Genomic DNA, 17,374 nt, shown 5'->3' with positions numbered 1-17,374 from the left:
CAGGCTGTTCCCGGGTGTTTCTTTCTCTCCTGCACGGCTCCTTCCGGATTTCCAGATACCTGCAGGGCCCAGGAGCGCTGCGGGTGGGGAGGTGCGTCCCCAGCGTGCTCCTGCCTGAGCTCCCAGCTGCGTTTAGGGCACTGGTGTTGCTGCTCTCTGGCCTTTCTCCCAGTTTAACCAGTCGTGTGGTGGGAACAACAGCAAAGGGAACCGAAGGGACTCATTTCCCAGACTTGTCCAGCCGGGGTTGGGCTGGGAAACCCGGGCCGTAAGATGGCTCTTCGAGCAGAGAGCGTGTTCTCCAGGGCTTCTTGGGACAAAAAGGCGAGAATTTGGGAACGAGGCGGGTGTTTGCTGTGGGGTGCGGGGGAGAAGTTTCCGATGAGGTGCCTGTATTCGAAGGAAAGCTGGTGCCAGGCATTCGGTGGGTTAAGAGTGGTCCTGGGGCGCACGAAACCCTGGGGACAGAGGGAACAGCCGTGAGTCGGGGCTCATCCAAGCAGAGATGTTTCATGCAATTAAAGAGCATCTTGCAGCCGCCGCCGACACGCAGCCGAGAACAGAACAGCGAAGCGTTTCGGGCTGTCAGCGCGGCAGCCGTCGCCGCATCCATCAGCCCCGTTCCGCTTTGCCTGCTCCGCCGCATCTGCCGATAACTCCACCGAGCCGTTTCCAGCTCCGGCTCCTCTTCGGCACGTACCTGACAGCTGCCGCGAGCCCAGGGAGGGGGACGGGAACGTCTGTTCTCAAACGCCACGTGCCAAAGGCCGACGTCCCCCTGCCCTCCCCGAGGGACCAACGCCTCGGCGGATCTTGGCCGCGTTCTGCTCCCTGCACGCCTATAAACGTGCTTTACCCCCCACCCCGAGCTGCATCCCGCAATTAAATAAACTGCGATAGTTGGAGCCGGGCCTATGAAACGACAGAGATAGGGGCTTTATTTCTTTTCTTTTTTTTTTTTTTTTTTTTAAAATCTTTAAGGCTGAAAGTTATCAGTGCCTCGAGCCAGCGGTGGAACGGGAGCAGCGAACGGGAGCCGTGGAGCCACTCTCTGCCCGCGAGCGTTGGCAGCCTCCCGTGCCTGGAGACGTCCCACGGAACAGGAGGCACAAGAAGGTCGCGGAGATAAGGCCAGCTGAGATTGTGCGGCATCTCGTATACTAAAAGGGCAATTTTCGGTGCTCAAAGCCAAGATCGGCGGGTTGGAAGCCGGCCATGGCTGGCGCATCCGTGCTCTGAGCGCGCGACGCTTTTACAACACGCCTGTACTGAACTCCGCAAAGGTGCCCGCTGCTTTCTGCTCTCGGGGTTGTGCTTTTTTTTTTTAGCTCCCGCTGTGCAGCGAGGGGACGCGGGGATGCAGAGGAGCACGCGTGGATGTCTGCGGGGGAGCAGGATTTGCTCCCCCCCGCCCGGGACCCCGGACCTTTTCTATCGGTTTGCGCTGGGTTTTGCACCACGTTTCCTCCCAGCGGTTCAACCCCGGCCGTGCAAAGCCTCCCGGAGCTGGGGCAGCCTGGCCAGCAGCGACGCCAGGGGACAGCGAGTTAAAAACCCCAGGTCGCAGAGAGCAATCGCCATTTAAAAGACAAAACCAACTGCCCCCCGGCCGCTCATTTTATCGCCGTCAACCGCCTTTGTATCAACCGCGTGGAGCGCCCAGGCCAAACAGTGAGTTTATTTAAATAACTCATCAAGGCTACAGCGTTTGCTAAAAAATAACAACCATAACTCGGTGGAGGACACGTAAAACGTATGAAATCCTAGGGAGAGCTTTGGACAACCACCAGGGAACTGGCGTCGGAGCCATCACAGCGGTACCGTCACGGGAGGCTGGCGGAGAGGGTCGGGTCTTGGATGAAGGGGTGTTCCAGGGTGGCAGGGAAGGAGCAGGTCACTCCAGCTCCCTCCCTGCCCCTAGGGACAGCCGCTCGCCCAGGCGAGGTGGGATCCTTCCTGTCTCAAGGACTTGTCTTTTAAGAGGCCAAAGCCCATTCTAGCCTCCAAGGTGCAGAAGCACCTTCCTACCATGGGCAGCACAAGCCTGGACCATGATTTGCTCCCACCACGTCATGGAGCTGCTGAAGAACAACCGTGGGGCTCCACAACCCTCCGGTAACAGGGGCTCCCAACCGTTCATCCAAGCAACCGCCCACCCGCTCAGAGACACCTTGGAGGTGTTGATGCACCGCAGGTCTTTGGTTTGGTTTTCCCCCAGGAAGGTTACGACAGAGTTCAAGGTGAGGAGTCCCCAGTTCCTTGGACTCTGAGCTAAGAGCACTTGGTGGGCAAAGGAAATCAAACTGTACAGCAGGAGTCCAGAAGCCCAGGATCATCTGGAAAGGACTCGGCCCAGCGCAGGGAGGGGTTTGCAGACCCTGGGCAAGGGTTAGACAAAGTCAAGAGGTTCAGTCTTTTGTAGAAATGAGGAGAAAATGAGTTAGCACTACAGAGGAGAAGAGGATGTCAAGCCTGGTGATGATCAAAACAGGCGTACATCCCGTCCTCAGTCCCACAGGAGGCAGAGTCCGGCAGCCGCTGCTGATGGCCCATCTTGGCCAACCTCATATGTTGTCCTCCTCCAGCATCTTGTTAACCCCTTCGCAGATCCTCTTCAGGTGGGTGCGGTAAGGCTCGGATGGCCCGTAGAGAGCCGAGAGGAACTCATAGTCCGCAAAGTGATTGAAGACGTGGTTGATGCGGGAGTGGGATTTGGCTGTCAGGTGGCCGTTGACAGCCTGGTGCAGCAGGTCCCGGCACTCCGTGAGGACACCCGACATGACCCTGCGGTCGAAGGTGAAGTCTATCTGGTGGAAGCTGACGGCCGTCATGGCCAAGGTATGCACCTTCTTGCGGAAGCGCTCCATCACCAGTAGCTCCTCGGGGCTGAACTGCCCGTTGCGGTAGAGCACGCCCAGCTTCATGACGATCTTGATGAGGTTTTTGATGATCTTCTGGGCCTCTTTGCGGTTGTGGGTGTACTCCTTGGTGGCCCGGTAGAGCTCATCCAAGATCTCGCTGCTGGTGTCATCAATGAAGACGTTGGCTATGGTCTTAGTAGCCATCTTGCTCAAGAGCTTCTTCTGGGCCTGCAGGGCCAGGTTCTTGGTGCTGAAGGTGTCCATCTCTGCAGGCGGAAGAGACACACACACACAGAGTTCAGCCCATGCCTGGATCAGTCCCCACCCCCTCTCCTCCCCACGCAGCCTTTTGGGAGCAGAAAGGGCATCTCCAGCCAACGGCAAGACCGAGACGAGCTCCTGGGTGCCAACAGGAGAGCGCTGAGCTCACGCCCCGGGTTTTGTTGGTGGGATGAGTTACAGGGTGTTCCCGTCTTCCCTCCCCCGAACCCTGGGGAGAAGCCACCGCGCGACGGGCAGCGTCGGAGGCGAGTGAGCTCTCCCTACCTGAGCATCGCCCGTGACCCTCCATCCCCGTCTCCTTCCTACGACCGGTGCCGCCCTCCTCCTGGTGCAGGAAGGACTCTTGCCCCATCCTTTTAACATTTTTCTTCCTTAAAACCTGACTCACTTCCTGCAGGGTGAGTTCGGGACAACCCAGGTGACGGCTGAGTCACCCGCTGCAGCCGGCACAGCCGTGTGCTGGCGTACAGCCCGGCGCCCACCGAGGCCGGGGTGGCACGGCCGCTTTGCAGCACCCGCCGACACGCGTTGAAGTCCCGTTCGCCGGCGCTGCCCGCCCCGGTACACCCGTGCCGGCAGAGCTCGGGCTCGTTCCGCCGCCGCCTCGGCTTCCTCCGGAGCCAGCACGAGCATCGCGCGGAGGTGAATAATTCGGCAAGCCAGAAACCTCACCCCCTGCTCACCTACAGCCCGACTCACCGGCACCTCGGCGGGACTAAATCGATCATCTCGGGCAGATTACGGCTTTAAAAACTGCCGCGAATGAATAAAACGCCACCGACCCCGGAGATGCATCTTGCCCCTGGAAATCGCGGAGCTACAAATCACAGGGAGGCGAGAACGGCGCGATAACAACTGGCTCCCGCGCCACGATGGATGGGCAGAGACGGGGGGGTGCTTACGCAAGAGCCTGCACGTGGCACGGTCAGCCTGGCAAAGCGAGAGCGGGGAAGGGATGGGATCGCGCTATAAATACATCGCCGGGGAGGGGAGAAGAGCTGTTTAAGCTAAAGGATGCTGCTGGTGCGAGAACGGCTGCGGATAAATTGGCTGCGGATACAGAGAGGGGAGGAGGGGGGGGTCTCATCCGCGGCCCCCGTCGGTTATTCTAGCGCAGGACCCAGCCCGTCCCCACTGCGAACAACCCCGCGGAGCCCGCCGGCCGAGCCACCGGCCAGTCCCGGACCCCTCCGGGGATCCTCGGTCCTGCCACGGAGCGCACGCCGGGCTCTGGGGAGCAAAGCCTGGCTTGCCACGGGGCCAAGGCCCCATCTTGCTGCAGCCGGTCACGCAAGGGCGATGGTGCAAGGACAGTGGTGCAAGGGCGATGGTGCGAGTTGAGTCCCGGCTTCCCGGGCATCGTCCAGCTGCCGGCTCCCCGAGCTCGAGGGCGGCCGGGGCTCTGCGAGGGCGTGAATTAAGCAAGCGGTAACGGAGCCGCTGTCACCGGCGCCATGCGAGCTGCCGCACGCGGTGTTATTTACAGCCCTCAGGAAAAACACAGAGGTTTGTAAGTATTTCCTTCGATGCGAAAACATTGATTTTTGCCAGCGTGAGCTTCGAGCTGAGGCTCTCGCGCTTAATAAGACAGAAATGACAAAGCAGAGGTTGCTCTCGCGGAGCCGTCGGCAGCTCCCAAAGCGGGTCGGGTTCATTTAACGCCCACAGCCCCACGTGCGAGATGCTGCCGGAGCTGAGCCCGGAGGGACGGGCAGGATGGGCAGAGGCAGCGCGGCTCCGTCTTCTCTCCCTCGGCTGTAAGGGGCCTGGCTCTACCCGCGGCGGGCAGCCTCTCCCGGGAGGAGCAGGGCTTTGGCACCCTGGAAACCCCCTCCCTCGCGTCCCGCAGCGATTACGGGGTGTCCTGGGCTCCCCGCCGGGAGCAGTGCCCGCCTGGGTAGGAATTCCCATTCCTGAGCTCTCGGGTGACCGCAGCCATAAAGCGAGTGCAAATTCCACCTATGGAGCCCGTAAAAAAAATAGGAACCGCCGGCTCCTGCGAGCTGCCCCCACGGCTCCCAATTAGCGACTGCAATCACAGATCAGCGCTCCGCTCCCGGCACTGAATAACGCCTGGCTGCCCCGCAGCCCTCTCCTGCTGGGGACTGGGGACACGAGCATCGCTCGTGGCGGGGGGGAAACTGAGGCACAAAGCGGCGGCGGTTTGGGGGGGGGGGGGGGGGCAGGGGTGTCTTTCCCGGATCCCAAAAATGCGACCTGCTCCTTCTCCAGTGCCCGCCGGCTGTGCCGCAGGTCGCTCTCTGCGAACCCCAAGGAAACCCAAGCTCACCTCCCAGCACGCTTGCTCCCGCTCAGCACCGGGCAGGTTAACCCGGCACCCTCCGCGCCACGCTCTGTCCCACCAGGACCTGCTGACTCAGCACCAACTGGGAGATTTCACCGGAATGAGCCGTTTTCCTGCTGGGAAGGGCCCCGCAACCCCATTGTTCGCGGCGGGGCTGCTGTCAGTGCGCAGAAGAGGCAAGTCTTGCCCCGACGAGCAAACTCAAGACCGAAATAAACCACCCCATTTCCTTCCTGTCGCTGAAGTTTCCAGCCCTGCTCGGAGCTTCTGTTCCCCCCCCCCCCCCCTCCTTCTTCTTCTTCTTCATTTTAATGAAAACGCCCTCAAAAAACCCAGCTGCTTCTACTGAAAAAGAGCAGCCGGGTGCTGCTTTCACCGAGTCCCTCCCTGTTCCGGAAGAGCGTGGCGGGGCTGTGGTCCCAACGGTGGCTTTGGCGACAGTCACAGCCCTTTTTTCAGGGGCTTTCCACCCATTTTGCAGGTTTTGGGGAGGGGGGGGGGATGTTGTTGCAGCCCCGAGCAGTAGCGTGAGGGCTCGGCCTGAGGTTGGGACATCCCGACGTCCTGCGCGAGGTGGGGATGCGGTGAAAGGCCGAAGTCCCTGCCACGGGGACGGACACGTGCCAGCGCCGGGGCACCGCAGCATCCCGGCCGCACCGCCGCAGGGCAGGGGAGCCAAGGACCGAATCCAGCACCGGCAGAGGACGGGCAGCACCGCCGGCAGGACTCGCGTTCCTCACCGCCAAGCCGGCACCCGCCGGCATCTCATCCAACACCCGGCTGCAACCTCAGCCCCCGTCCCCCGGGGACCCCGCGCAGAAAACATCTCCTACCCCACAGCAGGCGCAAGCGAGAGCAGAGTCCGGCCCTCTCGTTAAAAAGCATCAATTAAAGCTCCGGTCTGCAGGGGGGAACACCAGACCCTGTCATCCTGCCAGCACCTGGGGCCGGCGGCGCTGGCACGTGCCGCGGCTGAGCTGCCGCGTGAGCACCGGCCGGCGGCTCGTTTGCAGCAGAGGGGCCGAATCCAGCAGCGACGCCGTCCCAGGGTTATTTCTCCCTGCCCCGAGGAAGCCCCGGCCCTGGCCGTCCCAAACAGCCGGTACCCGCCGGCAGCTCTGGGTGCTCATCGTGCCCCCCCCGACCCTCCCCGGCTGCCCTGGCAGCGGGCTGAGTATTTCATGCAAGAAAGCAAAAGCACTTAAATAATTTATGGGGCAGCGCGGAGCACGAGTGCGGCGCGAGGGGAGGGCTCTGCGAAACTCCAGCTGAGAGCAGAGACGCCTCTGCCTCCTCTTCCTCCTCCTCTTCCTCACCGGGGCCATGTTAACGCGTAGCCGTCTCGCTACAGGCTTCCTCCAACGCAGCAGCATCGTCTCCCCGGCCGGGGTAAACCTTTAACGGTGGAGATCGCCCCGGTTCTCCCTCCATCCCACGTGCCGTTTCCTCCCGCGACTCCCCAAAACCCCCCTGCTCCGCGCCCCGGCACCCCTGGTGCCCCCGAATCCCTCGGCCACACGCCGGGGGCGGGGGGTGTGCGGATGGGATCCTGCTGCTCCGCTCTCCATCCTCTGGCATCGCTTTCCACCAGCTCCCCGCGCCTCCAATCCCCATTAATTAATTAAACCCCGCCGCCGCGCTAGATTACGGGAGACGGGGTCGGAGCGCCGGCGCGGCACAGGGATGTAACCGGAGAGCCCGACCGCTGTCACCAGCCCGTCCCCCACCGGCCCCTCCAGCTTTCAGACCCCATTTTACCAGCGCTGGGGTGGCAGAGGAGGAGGAGGAGGAGGAAGGAGCCGCGCCGCCTTTTGCAATAACCATCCCTCGCACGTTGCCATGGGCGCAAACAACACCGAGAGCCGCCGGGTCCGGCGTGTGTGTGCCGAGCAGGGTGAGGCCAGAGAGGAAGCCACTGAGTAAACACCTCGCCCGAGGAAAAACTCATTTCTTGGCAAGGATGGCAAAAAGCTCCGGGAAGCACCGGGGAATGCCGCGGGGAACGCCGGCATCACCTCAGCCGGGCACTGCACGGTGCATCTTGCTCCGCGGCGCTGCCACAGCTCTCAACCACGTCCCCATCGTTGTCCCCACCATCTCGGGTACCCCCTCCTATCCCATAATCTCCTTCCTGCAGGTGCCCGCGCCGGGGCTGCGAACGCAGCCCCGGCGCGGGCACCTGCGGGAAGGAGCAGAAGTTTTTCGGTTTCTCCTTCGCCCCAAATCCGGCACGCACCGATGCCTGGGAACGCCGATCTGCCCCGGCAACTCCGACGTGTCTGTGCAAGGAACCGGGCGGCCGATCCGAGGGGGCTCCGGTGATGCCAACCCCGGGCGTGGGCGGTAAATCCCGCCGGCGCTTCCCGTTCGCCGGCACCGCGTGGGAACGGGATCCCGGCACACGGAGGAGATGCCGACCGCGGTTATTTTGGCGCGGGGCAGGGTGATACCGGTGCTGATTTGGGATGGGGGAGCTGATCCGGCGCCGTACGGGGAGGCAGCTGCAGCATGGAGAAGAGGAAGAGGGGGAGGAAGGGGGGGTTATTTTGGAGCATCTGTCTCGCCTTCCATTTCCTCCTTTTCTTTATCAAGCTGCCATCGAGCCGCTCTCTCCGGCAGCAACTTCCTTTCTCCTTCGCTCGGAGCAGACGGAGGCTCAGGAGACTCATGGGGAAGCGGAAAACGGAACGGGGACAAGGCGGGGGGGGGGGGAATCAGAGGCCAAACCGCCGTCGGTCCGTCTGTCCGTCCCGCGGCGGGGGCCTTGGTGCATCACACGCTTCCTGCCCCCGCGTCGGTCAGGACAAAGCCGCTCCGGGAGGGAAGAAAAGCTCCACGGGATAATTCGGATCCGGTGCTGGGCTCGGGGTCGGCAAAGAATATTTATGACCCAAAATCCTTCCCCCGCTCCGGAGCGGGTACGGCTTTGGTTGGTGGGAGCCGGGAGGTTTTACACCCAACTCCACGGCTCCGGGCAGGATCCGGCCTCGCCAAAGGGATTCGGCTCTCCGGGAACGGAGGAGTCTCATCCTTCAGAGCCCCGGGGACGGGCAGCGGCTGGGTGCGGAGGAAGGACGGGGGGACGCACGGAGCCAAGCGCTGCCGTGGGGTGTCCGTCCCTGCCCTCGCACCCGGCATCCGCAGACGTCCCCGTGGCGGGGGGCTCCGGCGCCTTCTCCAAGCTCCCGTTAGCCGGCGCCCGCCGGACCCGGTGGCGTTCCAAGCCCCCCTCGGATTTCCCACCGCTTTTGGGGGCGGGTCGCCCTCTCCCCGTCTTCTCCCCACGTGGGGAAACTGAGGCACGGCCAAGGGCTCCCGGGGAGCAGCCCCGGGCTCTGCCCACCCAGCAGCTCCCACCCCTCGGGGCTCCCCAAACCCTCGGTGTCTCCCCCCGCGGCTCCCGGGGCCGTGCTGCCCCGTGGGCCGGGTGGGGCCGCCGGTGCCCCGTGACACCGGGGGGGGGTGGATGGAGGGGGGGGGGGTGTGGACCGGGACAAGGCCCCGGGGGCTGTGCTCGCCTCCGGGAACGAGAGGCTTCACCTCGCCGCGGGTCCCGGAGTCGGAAGCACGAACCGGGCCGGTACCGAGCGTCCCCACCCCCACGGACCGGGGGAACCGGGGTACCCGGGGGGTACCCGGGGGGGCCCGATCCCGGCAGCGCCGCACCGGCGGGCAGCAGAGCCCGGCCGGCCCTTACCTGCTGCCTGCCTCGGGGGAGCGCGGCGCCGGGACCGGGGCTGCTCCGGTGCCTCCGGTACCCCGGGGCGGAACGGAACGGGACGGGGTGGAGCGGGGCGGGGCCGGCTGGGGGGGGGATCGCTTCCCCCGGCGCCTCTCCCTGCCCGGGCGCGGCGGTGTCCCCGCAGCCGGTGCCCGGTGCCCGGTGCCCGGTGCCGGCGGGTCCGGGCCTCCCGCGGCTGCGGCGAAGTCCGGAGCGGGGCCGAGCGCGGCGGCGGTGGAGGGGGCGGGACCCGCGGGCGGTGCCGACCAATGGCGGAGCGGGGCTTGCTACGAAGCAGCCAATGGGAGCGCGCGGCGGGGGGTTCCCCCCCGGGGGTGGGAGAGGGAGCGGGGCGGCCGTGGGGGTGCGGACCCGTCCTGCGTGGGCCGGTCCCGTTAGCGCGGCGTGGTGCCGTGCACCGGGCATCCCTCGGGTCGTACGGAGCCGCGCGGGTGACGGGCTACACGGGAGGGTGACGGGGTTTCGCGTGGGTGGGAGGGTCACGCGTGGGTACTGGCAGGGCGCCGGGGTGTTTTTGAGTAAGAGCTTAGGAGGGAGCTGGTCGATCGGGCTGGGTGTCAACAGCACCAGGGGGGATCCTGCAAAGTCCCCGCCTGCACCCTACCTGGGTGTGCTGTGGGGATGTGACACCGGTGGGAAGGGGGGTGGGGACGGTGGGGGGGTCCGTGGGACACCTGCTCCGGTGGCAACATTCCCACACCGGGGCCCTCTCCACCCTGCTCCCACCCTTCACCAGAGCAGCATGCCAGGGTGTGCAGGCGGCTGCTGCATGGGGGGCTCTGGGTGGGGGGGTCGGTGTGGGCCTGGCGTCACGGGTGGCACCCCACGGCGGGTGGAGGGCCGGTTTCTCACCGGGGCGTCACGGGAAGCGCCCCGAGCCGGGCAGCCCAGGCCCCGCTGCCGGCCGGTGTCAGCCACGTGGAGTTTTTAGGCCGGGGGGCCGGGGGGGTCAGCAAGTCCCTGTGCCGGGGACCCCACGAGCCCCACGGTCCTGGCGCTGAGGTTGGCACCCCCATCCTGAGCTCCCCAGCATCCAGACTGTGGGAGCATCTTCCTCCTCCTCCTCCTCCCCCCGGCTCGGTGCAGGATCCTAATTCCGAAAGGTGGCATTAAACAGATTAAAGGTGGGATTTAGAGTGGATTAAAGTCTGGATTAACCACGGCCTTGACTTGAATCTTGGTCTCGTGCAGCGGCTGGGAAGCGAACCTCAGCCCCCTGCCCTGATCCTCCCCACCCACTCCAGCCCTGCCACCCCCCCCACCCCACGGGGGTGCCTGACACCCCCGGGGCATCGCCCACGCCAAGCCCCCGCTCCCGCCGCCGCTGAGGATTTGCTCCTGGCCCCACGTTGTGCCGGAACAGCCGGAGCAGCTGTGGCCGCTCTCCCGAACAGTTGCGGCGTCAACCTGCCCGGCATAAATCACCCTCCCGGGCTCGGCTGTTCCTGGTGGCCACTCACAGCGATGGGAAAGGAGCCGTTAGCCGGGACCAGCACCGCACGGGCCGGTGGGCTGAGGAGCCGGTGATCCATCGGGGCGGAGGTGGTGAATGGAGCTGGGGAAGCACCAGCAGAACATGGTGGCTCCCTGCTGGCAGGGCTGGCGTCTGCCTGGCACCACGTCCCCATCCCTGCTGGGTCCTGTGTCCCCATCGCTGCTGGGTCCTGTATCTCCATCCCTGCCCTGTCCTGTGTCCTCATCCCTGCCGGGTCCTGTGTCCCCATCCCTGCCCTGTCCTGTGTCCCCATCCCTGCCGGGTCCTGTGTCCCCATCGCTGCTGGGTCCTGTATCTCCATCCCTGCCGGGTCCTGTGTCCCCATCCCTGCCGGGTCCTGTGTCCCCATCCCTGCTGGGTCCTGTGTCCCCATCCCTGCCCTGTCCTGTGTCCCCATCCCTGCCGAGTCCTGTGTCCCCATCCCTGCCCTGTCCTGTGTCCCCATCCCTGCCGGGTCCTGTGTCCCCATCCCTGCCCTGTCCTGTGTCCCCATCCCTGCCGGGTCCTGTGTCCCCATCCCTGCCGGGTCCTGTGTCCCCATCCCTGCCCTGTCCTGTGTCCCCATCCCTGCCGGGTCCTGTGTCCCCATCCCTGCCCTGTCCTGTGTCCCCATCCCTGCCGGGTCCTGTGTCCCCATCCCTGCCCTGTCCTGTGTCCCCATCCCTGCCGGGTCCTGTGTCCCCATCCCTGCCCTGTCCTGTGTCCCCATCCCTGCCGGGTCCTGTGTCCCCATCCCTGCCGGGTCCTGTGTCCCCATCCCTGCCCCATCCCATGTCCCCGTCTCTGGGGCACCCCTGCAGCCCCGGCCGCTGTGCTCACCCTTCTCAGGCCATTGCCGAAGGTGCTGCGGAGGGTGACAGGATGGGCTGGGCATGTGGGGGGCACCCTGCTCCCCCCAGTACACCCCCAGTGTGCCCAGCATGCAGCCCCCCCCCCCCCGCCGCGCCCCGGGAGCATCTCGGGGCCAGTCCCCTGCATCGCACAGCTCCCCACCTCACGCCCAGCCCCGGAGCCGGACCCCAAACCCTCCTGGGGTCCCAGCAGCGGCTGAGGGGTGCTCGGCCCCATCCCTGCCGGGTGGCACCAGGCTCTGCCGGTGTGGATGCCGCAGCCGTTGCCGATCAGCGGGGGACGAGAGCTGGCACTGCACGGAAACAGAATAAAAAGGAGAAGAAAGAGGATCTGGGCCAGCTCGCGTGCTGGCTGTCTCTCCCCCTCCCCTTTCCTCCTCTCCTCCTTTCAAAGAAATGAAATGGTGTTTGCAACGGCTCCTCTCCCGCACGCTGAGCATCGCCCCGCGCTCGGGGGGGTCTCGCATCTCATCCCGCTCCCGCTCGCACGACGCATCCCGCCTCAGCAGCCCCCGGCCGGGTGCAGGGGGGGGTCTCTGCTCCGGGCAAGGGGGGAGCATCCTCGAGAGGCAGCGCTTGAATAATTCAGGAGAGCTCAGCAAGAGAAACAGGAGCTGCTGCCCGCTGGGTCGGAGAGGAGACCTGGGAAGGGCACGGAGCCGCTCTCTGCCCCCCCCGACCCCCCCTTCCCTTCGTCCCCGGTGTCACTTTGTCACGCCACTTCAAGGACCCCGTCTCCACCCGCTCTGAGAGCAGGTTGCGGGTGACGCAGCCCGGGCACCGAGGGGACCAGGTCCCCGGGAGCACCCCAGCACCAGCACCCAAGGGCACGCTTTGCTGAGCAGGGGGACGGGGTGGGCACGGGGTGTCCCCAGCACCCACGTGGCCCCACTGGGACGGCGCATGCCGGACCCCGGCAGCTCCTGGGACAGGGAACAACCTTACTCCCCATAAAGCCCCTTTTGTCACCGGGGCACGTGTGGGGTGGGGAAATACCCCCGGGGAGCGCTGAATCCCCCCAGCCCTTCCCGTCCCTGGCATTTTGCATTCCCGTCGCTCCCCTCCCGCGCCCCGCACAGCTGCGCCTCGCCACAATGGCCCCTTCTTGCCGCATCACCGGTGCCGGCCGCACCACCTCGGCCCCTTCCCCAGCGCCGACCTTCCGCGCCAGCAGCCGAGGCGGAAAAATTCATCCCTGTAAAAACAAAATCCATCCCGGCAGCCACTGGCTCCGGCGGAGAACTGCGAGCGGGGGATGCTCTCCCCGGCACGCGCCGGACCCGTTATCCCGGAGATGCACTGAGATATTTGTCCGGCGTTGGATGGAAGAAAAGGGGTGCGGAGGTGTCGCTTAGGGGTGCTGACAGCTGTGGGGGCAGCACCCAAAGGGTGGCTGGCAAGCCCTCGAGGCTGCCCCGAAGCCGTGGGGATGGGCTGTGACTGTGGAAGGACCATCCAGCTCCGGCATCCCGGGAAAGATGGGGTGGATGATGGTGGGACAGGGGTGAGGCTCATCCCCAACCCGGCCCGGGGCACCCATGGGAGAAAGACCGCCATGAGAAATAAGGGTCCCTTGGAGCCAGAGATGCATTTTCCGCCTGCCGTGACCCTGCGCCCAGCTCCCACAGCCTCCGGAGATGATTTTCCAGGAGGTGCTGGCTCACTTGCTCCCTCCCGACGCCGCAGCCGCTGCACACAAAGCCGGAGCATCCCCAGCGCGGCCCCTCCGGAAGGGCTGCGGGTCCCCGCTGGGGTTATTCCACCCTCCAGGGACCGAAGCGGCCCAGCAAACTCCGTCAAGGAGGAGAAGAAAATAGGCAGAGCCCAGCACCGCCACGAGCATCTCGGTGGCATCGATGTCACCAGCCGCCATCCCGGCAGGACCCGTGGGAGGGTGCGGGCACGGCAGCTCCCAGGAGCCGCTAATTGGTAGCGGCAGTAGACGTGTTGCCGTTAACGCTTGGGACTGATAATTAGAGGTGTTGCTCCTGCCGTACCCCCGGGAGCTGCTGGTCCCCGGGCTCCCGTGAGCGCTCACCGTCAGGAATTACAGCCCGATCCCAATCCCACGTGTTCGCTCCCGGGGATCCGGGGCCGGAGGAGCCTCTTCCCGGGCTGGGAGGGTGCCCTGAGTCCCAGCGAGTCCCCCGAAGGACTTGTGCTTTGGCTTGAAGGATCCGAGGAGCCGTCGCTGTGAGGACCAGCTCCGCAAGGGCGACTGCACCCGTGGCCGGATCCGGGCAGCGGGAGGGGAGGTTCCCTCCAGGAAGGGGTTTTTAAATGGGGACCCAGCACCCGCTGAGCCCGAGGGGTGACACTGAGGGTGCTTGGTTACGGGGTGGGGGGCATCTTTGGGGTGGCGAGTGCAGGTGGGAGACGAAGGGTGATGGGGCTGGGCGCTGATAGGTGTCCCCGGGGGTGGAGCAGGATGCGGCCGTACAACCTGCCCCCTGACATCACCTTGTCACCGTGCACTGGGGGGACACTGGGGACCAGTCCCCAGCCCAGGGATTTAACCCCTTTGCTCCTGGTGCCCCTTTCTGCTGGGACCCACCCTCCCCCAGCTGCCCCCCCCCCCCCCCCCCCAGAGCAAAGGGGCTTCCCGGGTCCCCAGGCGCCAGGACAGTCCCTGCTGAGCGGTGGCGTCCCCCTGCCACCTCTCCTGGGCACTGCCCCCCCGCCCCTGCTGCACATCTGGCCCCCATGCCACAGCTGGAGCAGAACCCTTCTGCCTGCGTGTGTCTGCTCACAGCGCAGCGGCTGCGAACGCCGAAGCTCGTTAGATAATTAAAGCTCGGTCGAAGCCGTCATCAGTGAGCGCTGCTCCTCGAGAGGCTGCGGAGCGCTCCCGTCCTCCTGGCAAGGGACGGCGTCGGGAAGAGGATGCTCCGGGGGAGCCACCCTGGGGAAGGGGCTGCGGCAGTTACCCCCCCCCCCCGGGAGGAGGCGAATCGCCAGCCCCAGCCCGGGCACACCGACGGCACGCCATGCCGTCACCCCGGCCTGTGCCGAGGGCAGGCTGGGGGCTAGGTGTGACCCTCCTCAGAGGGGCAGCGGGGCTGAGCCCTGGGTGCTTAATTTGGGTCTGGGGGCTGCTGAGAGGGAGCCGCAGCGTGCTGAGCCGTGCCGTGCCGTGCCGTGCCGTGTCGTGTCGTGCCGAACGCAGGGCCTCGGGCACGCTCCGGCTGCACCGGCCGGGACAAAAGCAAATGTAGGTTAAACACAAAGCGATGCGGCTGCCGCACGTGGAGCCCGCTTGGCGGGGGCTGGGGCAGGCGCCCGCCGGGATCTCCCGCTGCAATTAGCTAATTGCTCCGTATTCCCGCGCGGGGACCGGGGGAGATGCTGTTATCGCTCCCCGCTGTGCTCTCCCTCTGCTAAAGCCACCCCTGGGGACGCTGTCCCCTCCCCGCCAGCCCTCCCGTGCTCCACTGCAACACTGGGGGGATTCAGGCTGGAAGAAGGGGGAGCACGTTGCCCCCCCAAAACCTGCTGCCCCCGACTCAGCCGGATGCTGCGTCCCTGATGTCACCTGCTGGGGATGGTGGGGACGATGCTCTTCCTTAGCAGGGGGCACGGATCTGGCTTTCCCCTGCGTTTTGGGGATGCCCTGCTGCACCCCGAGGCTTCGGGACCCTTCAGGGCCAAATTCTGCCCAGCCCGTCAAGTGGCACCTGGGGAGAACGTAGGAGCCTGTGACGTCATCGTGAGTCTGCGTGACAGATGGCATCATCAGACGGGGAGGGCCCTTGTTATGTCACCGTGCCGGGGGGAGGGAGCCCCAGCCTTTCGGGTGATGGCAGCGAGGACAGGGGGGATGCAGGGGCAGGCAGGATGCTGGTGACATCATCAGCATGATCCATGACATCAGACAGTGGCAATCAAGAGGGGGTAGAAAGGGCACCGGGCAGGCTGGGCCGGGGTGTGGAGGAGGAGGAGGAGGAGGAAGACGCCGGTCCCATGGAGCAGCATCCCCAGCTCGTGGCCATCCTCGGCCGGGCTCGGAGCCGGTGTTTACGCTCCTGGAGCCTGGTAGCGCGGCACGGTCGGTGGTCGAGGCTGGTGCTGCCAGGAGAACGCCGTAGCAGCGAGAGCTGTGACCGTGGATTTAATCGGATGTAACGTTTGCTGGAGCTGACGGCACCCCACGCCTCCGCCGCGCCGGCCCAGAGCATCCCGCTGCCGGCGGAAAGGAGCGGTTGCGTCCCCGCCACTGTCCCTGGAGCTCGGGGGATGGCCTCGCCCGCCATGCACGTTGGTGACCCAAAACCCGTAGGATTTCACCCCAAAACTGGTGGGTGTCACCACGGGACTCACCCCGGCACGGCGGTCGGACACCCCTCGCAGCTGCCTGCCACGTGCGAGCGGAGGTGTTGTGCGCGTCCCCGGTGCCGTGCGCGTCCCTGGCCAGGGGGACCGTTGCACTGGTGGCCGTGCCACGGAGGTCGCAGGGTGCTGGGGACCAGCCCCGTGCCGTGCGTCACCCCGACCTTGCCCGTGGGGACGTTACCCCCCAGGAGAGCTGCTTAGGCCACGCACGTGGCCTCGTCCCCGCTGTCCCCAGCCCAGCCCCCCAGCAGGGCCATCGCGGGGGGCCGCTCGCCTGCCGGATTGGGGACAGGCAGAGGGGGCTGGGGACCACCTCCACCATCCCCATGCGAGCTGGCACCAGAGCGTTCCTCACCGCAGCTGCCGCCGTGTGCCGGATCCGTCCTGCGTTTCGCTGCCTCGTCTCAGCCATCTGCCGAGATCCCCGCGGCCGGGGGGGGGTACGGGTTTGCTCCCCGAGTCGTACCCGTGGTACGGGGCCCGTGGCATCACCGCGCTCCAGGCTGGGAGCATTTTGCTCACCGTTTTGGAGCAAATGATTTAATTTTGGTCCTAATCCCTTCCAGCGCCGGGCTCGCGTACCCGCGCGGCTGTCGGCAGAGATTTCCCATCCCTAATTAAAGCTCGGCGCGTGCGGTGGCGATTCCCCGGGGACGTTTCCCTTGCCTCCCCTTTTCCCGTCGAGATCCAGGGGATAAACCACCGTTACGGGAAAGTTAACGCCGGTGGCAGCTGGGGGAACGGTGACAAGCCCCGAGCCGGCAGCAGCCGCCTCTCCAGAGGCCGATTCCCCCCCCCAACCAGCAGTGCGGGACGGCAGCAGGGGCTCGGGGCTCATGACACGAGTTGGGCAGGTCTCAGCCCAACGTCACGTCGTGCGGCGGCTTCTCACGGCCTCACCGCGTACGTGGTGTCACCGCGCAGCCGGGTCCCCCGGCCGAGTGTCCCCGGACCCCCGAGACTGGCAGGAGGGGAGGGGTTGGGGTGCCACCACCCCCAGCGGGCAGCACCCTCCGTCAGGGCAAGCGGAGCCACCTCCTCGCAGGCAGCCCTGCCTGCACCCCGCCGACCAACCAAACCCCCCCGGCATCCGCGCTCGTCCCCCCCCCAGCCGCCCCATCACCGCGGCACCCGAAACCCCACCCGCAGCCCCACGGGGTAGTTTCCCAGGCCTGGGGGGGGGGGGTGCACATTGCAGGCAGGGATGCTCCCCGCTGCCTGGCACGGCTGCTGCCTGCTTCGTTGCGCTGGAAGCACAACAGATGGCAGAAGGGCTCCAGGAGGGCCTGCTGCAACAGCTCCGCGCTGCCGCGCTCCTCCGCTCCCCCCCGGCACAGCAGCCCCGCGGAGGGAGGTTGGGGACAGCCCCGCGTGCGTGGGGTGGGACGATGGGGGACACGGGCCGGGTGGGGAATTGGGGGGGATGGAAACACTCGCTGCCCCCCCACACACACACACACTGCACGGCTTTCTGCCCGCTGCGATCCCCGGGTGCGCTGCCCTTCCTGC

At 65.8% G+C, this 17,374-nt stretch overlaps 1 protein-coding gene across 5 annotated transcripts; it reads right to left on the bottom strand.

The window, feature by feature from the left end:
• Positions 1–1,651: 1,651 nt before the first annotated feature.
• On the bottom strand, positions 1,652–9,394 carry TNFAIP8L1 (TNF alpha induced protein 8 like 1). Of its 5 annotated transcripts, XM_054805143.1 has the most exons (3): positions 9,146–9,394; positions 7,685–7,949; positions 1,652–3,127 (listed from the first exon to the last, which is right to left on the bottom strand). In XM_054805143.1, exon 3 carries the CDS (start codon positions 3,123–3,125, stop codon positions 2,565–2,567), a length of 561 nt encoding a protein of 186 aa, XP_054661118.1. In that variant the 5' UTR covers positions 3,126–3,127; positions 7,685–7,949; positions 9,146–9,394; the 3' UTR covers positions 1,652–2,564. The 5 variants fall into 5 exon arrangements, with proteins under 5 accessions (XP_054661118.1, XP_054661117.1, XP_054661114.1 ...); XM_054805142.1 differs by lacking the exon at positions 7,685–7,949; XM_054805139.1 differs by lacking the exons at positions 7,685–7,949; positions 9,146–9,394 and adding an exon at positions 7,207–7,531.
• Positions 9,395–17,374: the final 7,980 nt, after the last annotated feature.

Source organism: Grus americana, chromosome 28 (genome assembly GCF_028858705.1).
Source record: "Grus americana isolate bGruAme1 chromosome 28, bGruAme1.mat, whole genome shotgun sequence".
In the NCBI taxonomy this organism is placed as follows: domain Eukaryota; kingdom Metazoa; phylum Chordata; class Aves; order Gruiformes; family Gruidae; genus Grus; species Grus americana.
Note: the sequence above shows the minus strand (reverse complement) of the source record. Positions and strands in the feature narration are given on the sequence as shown.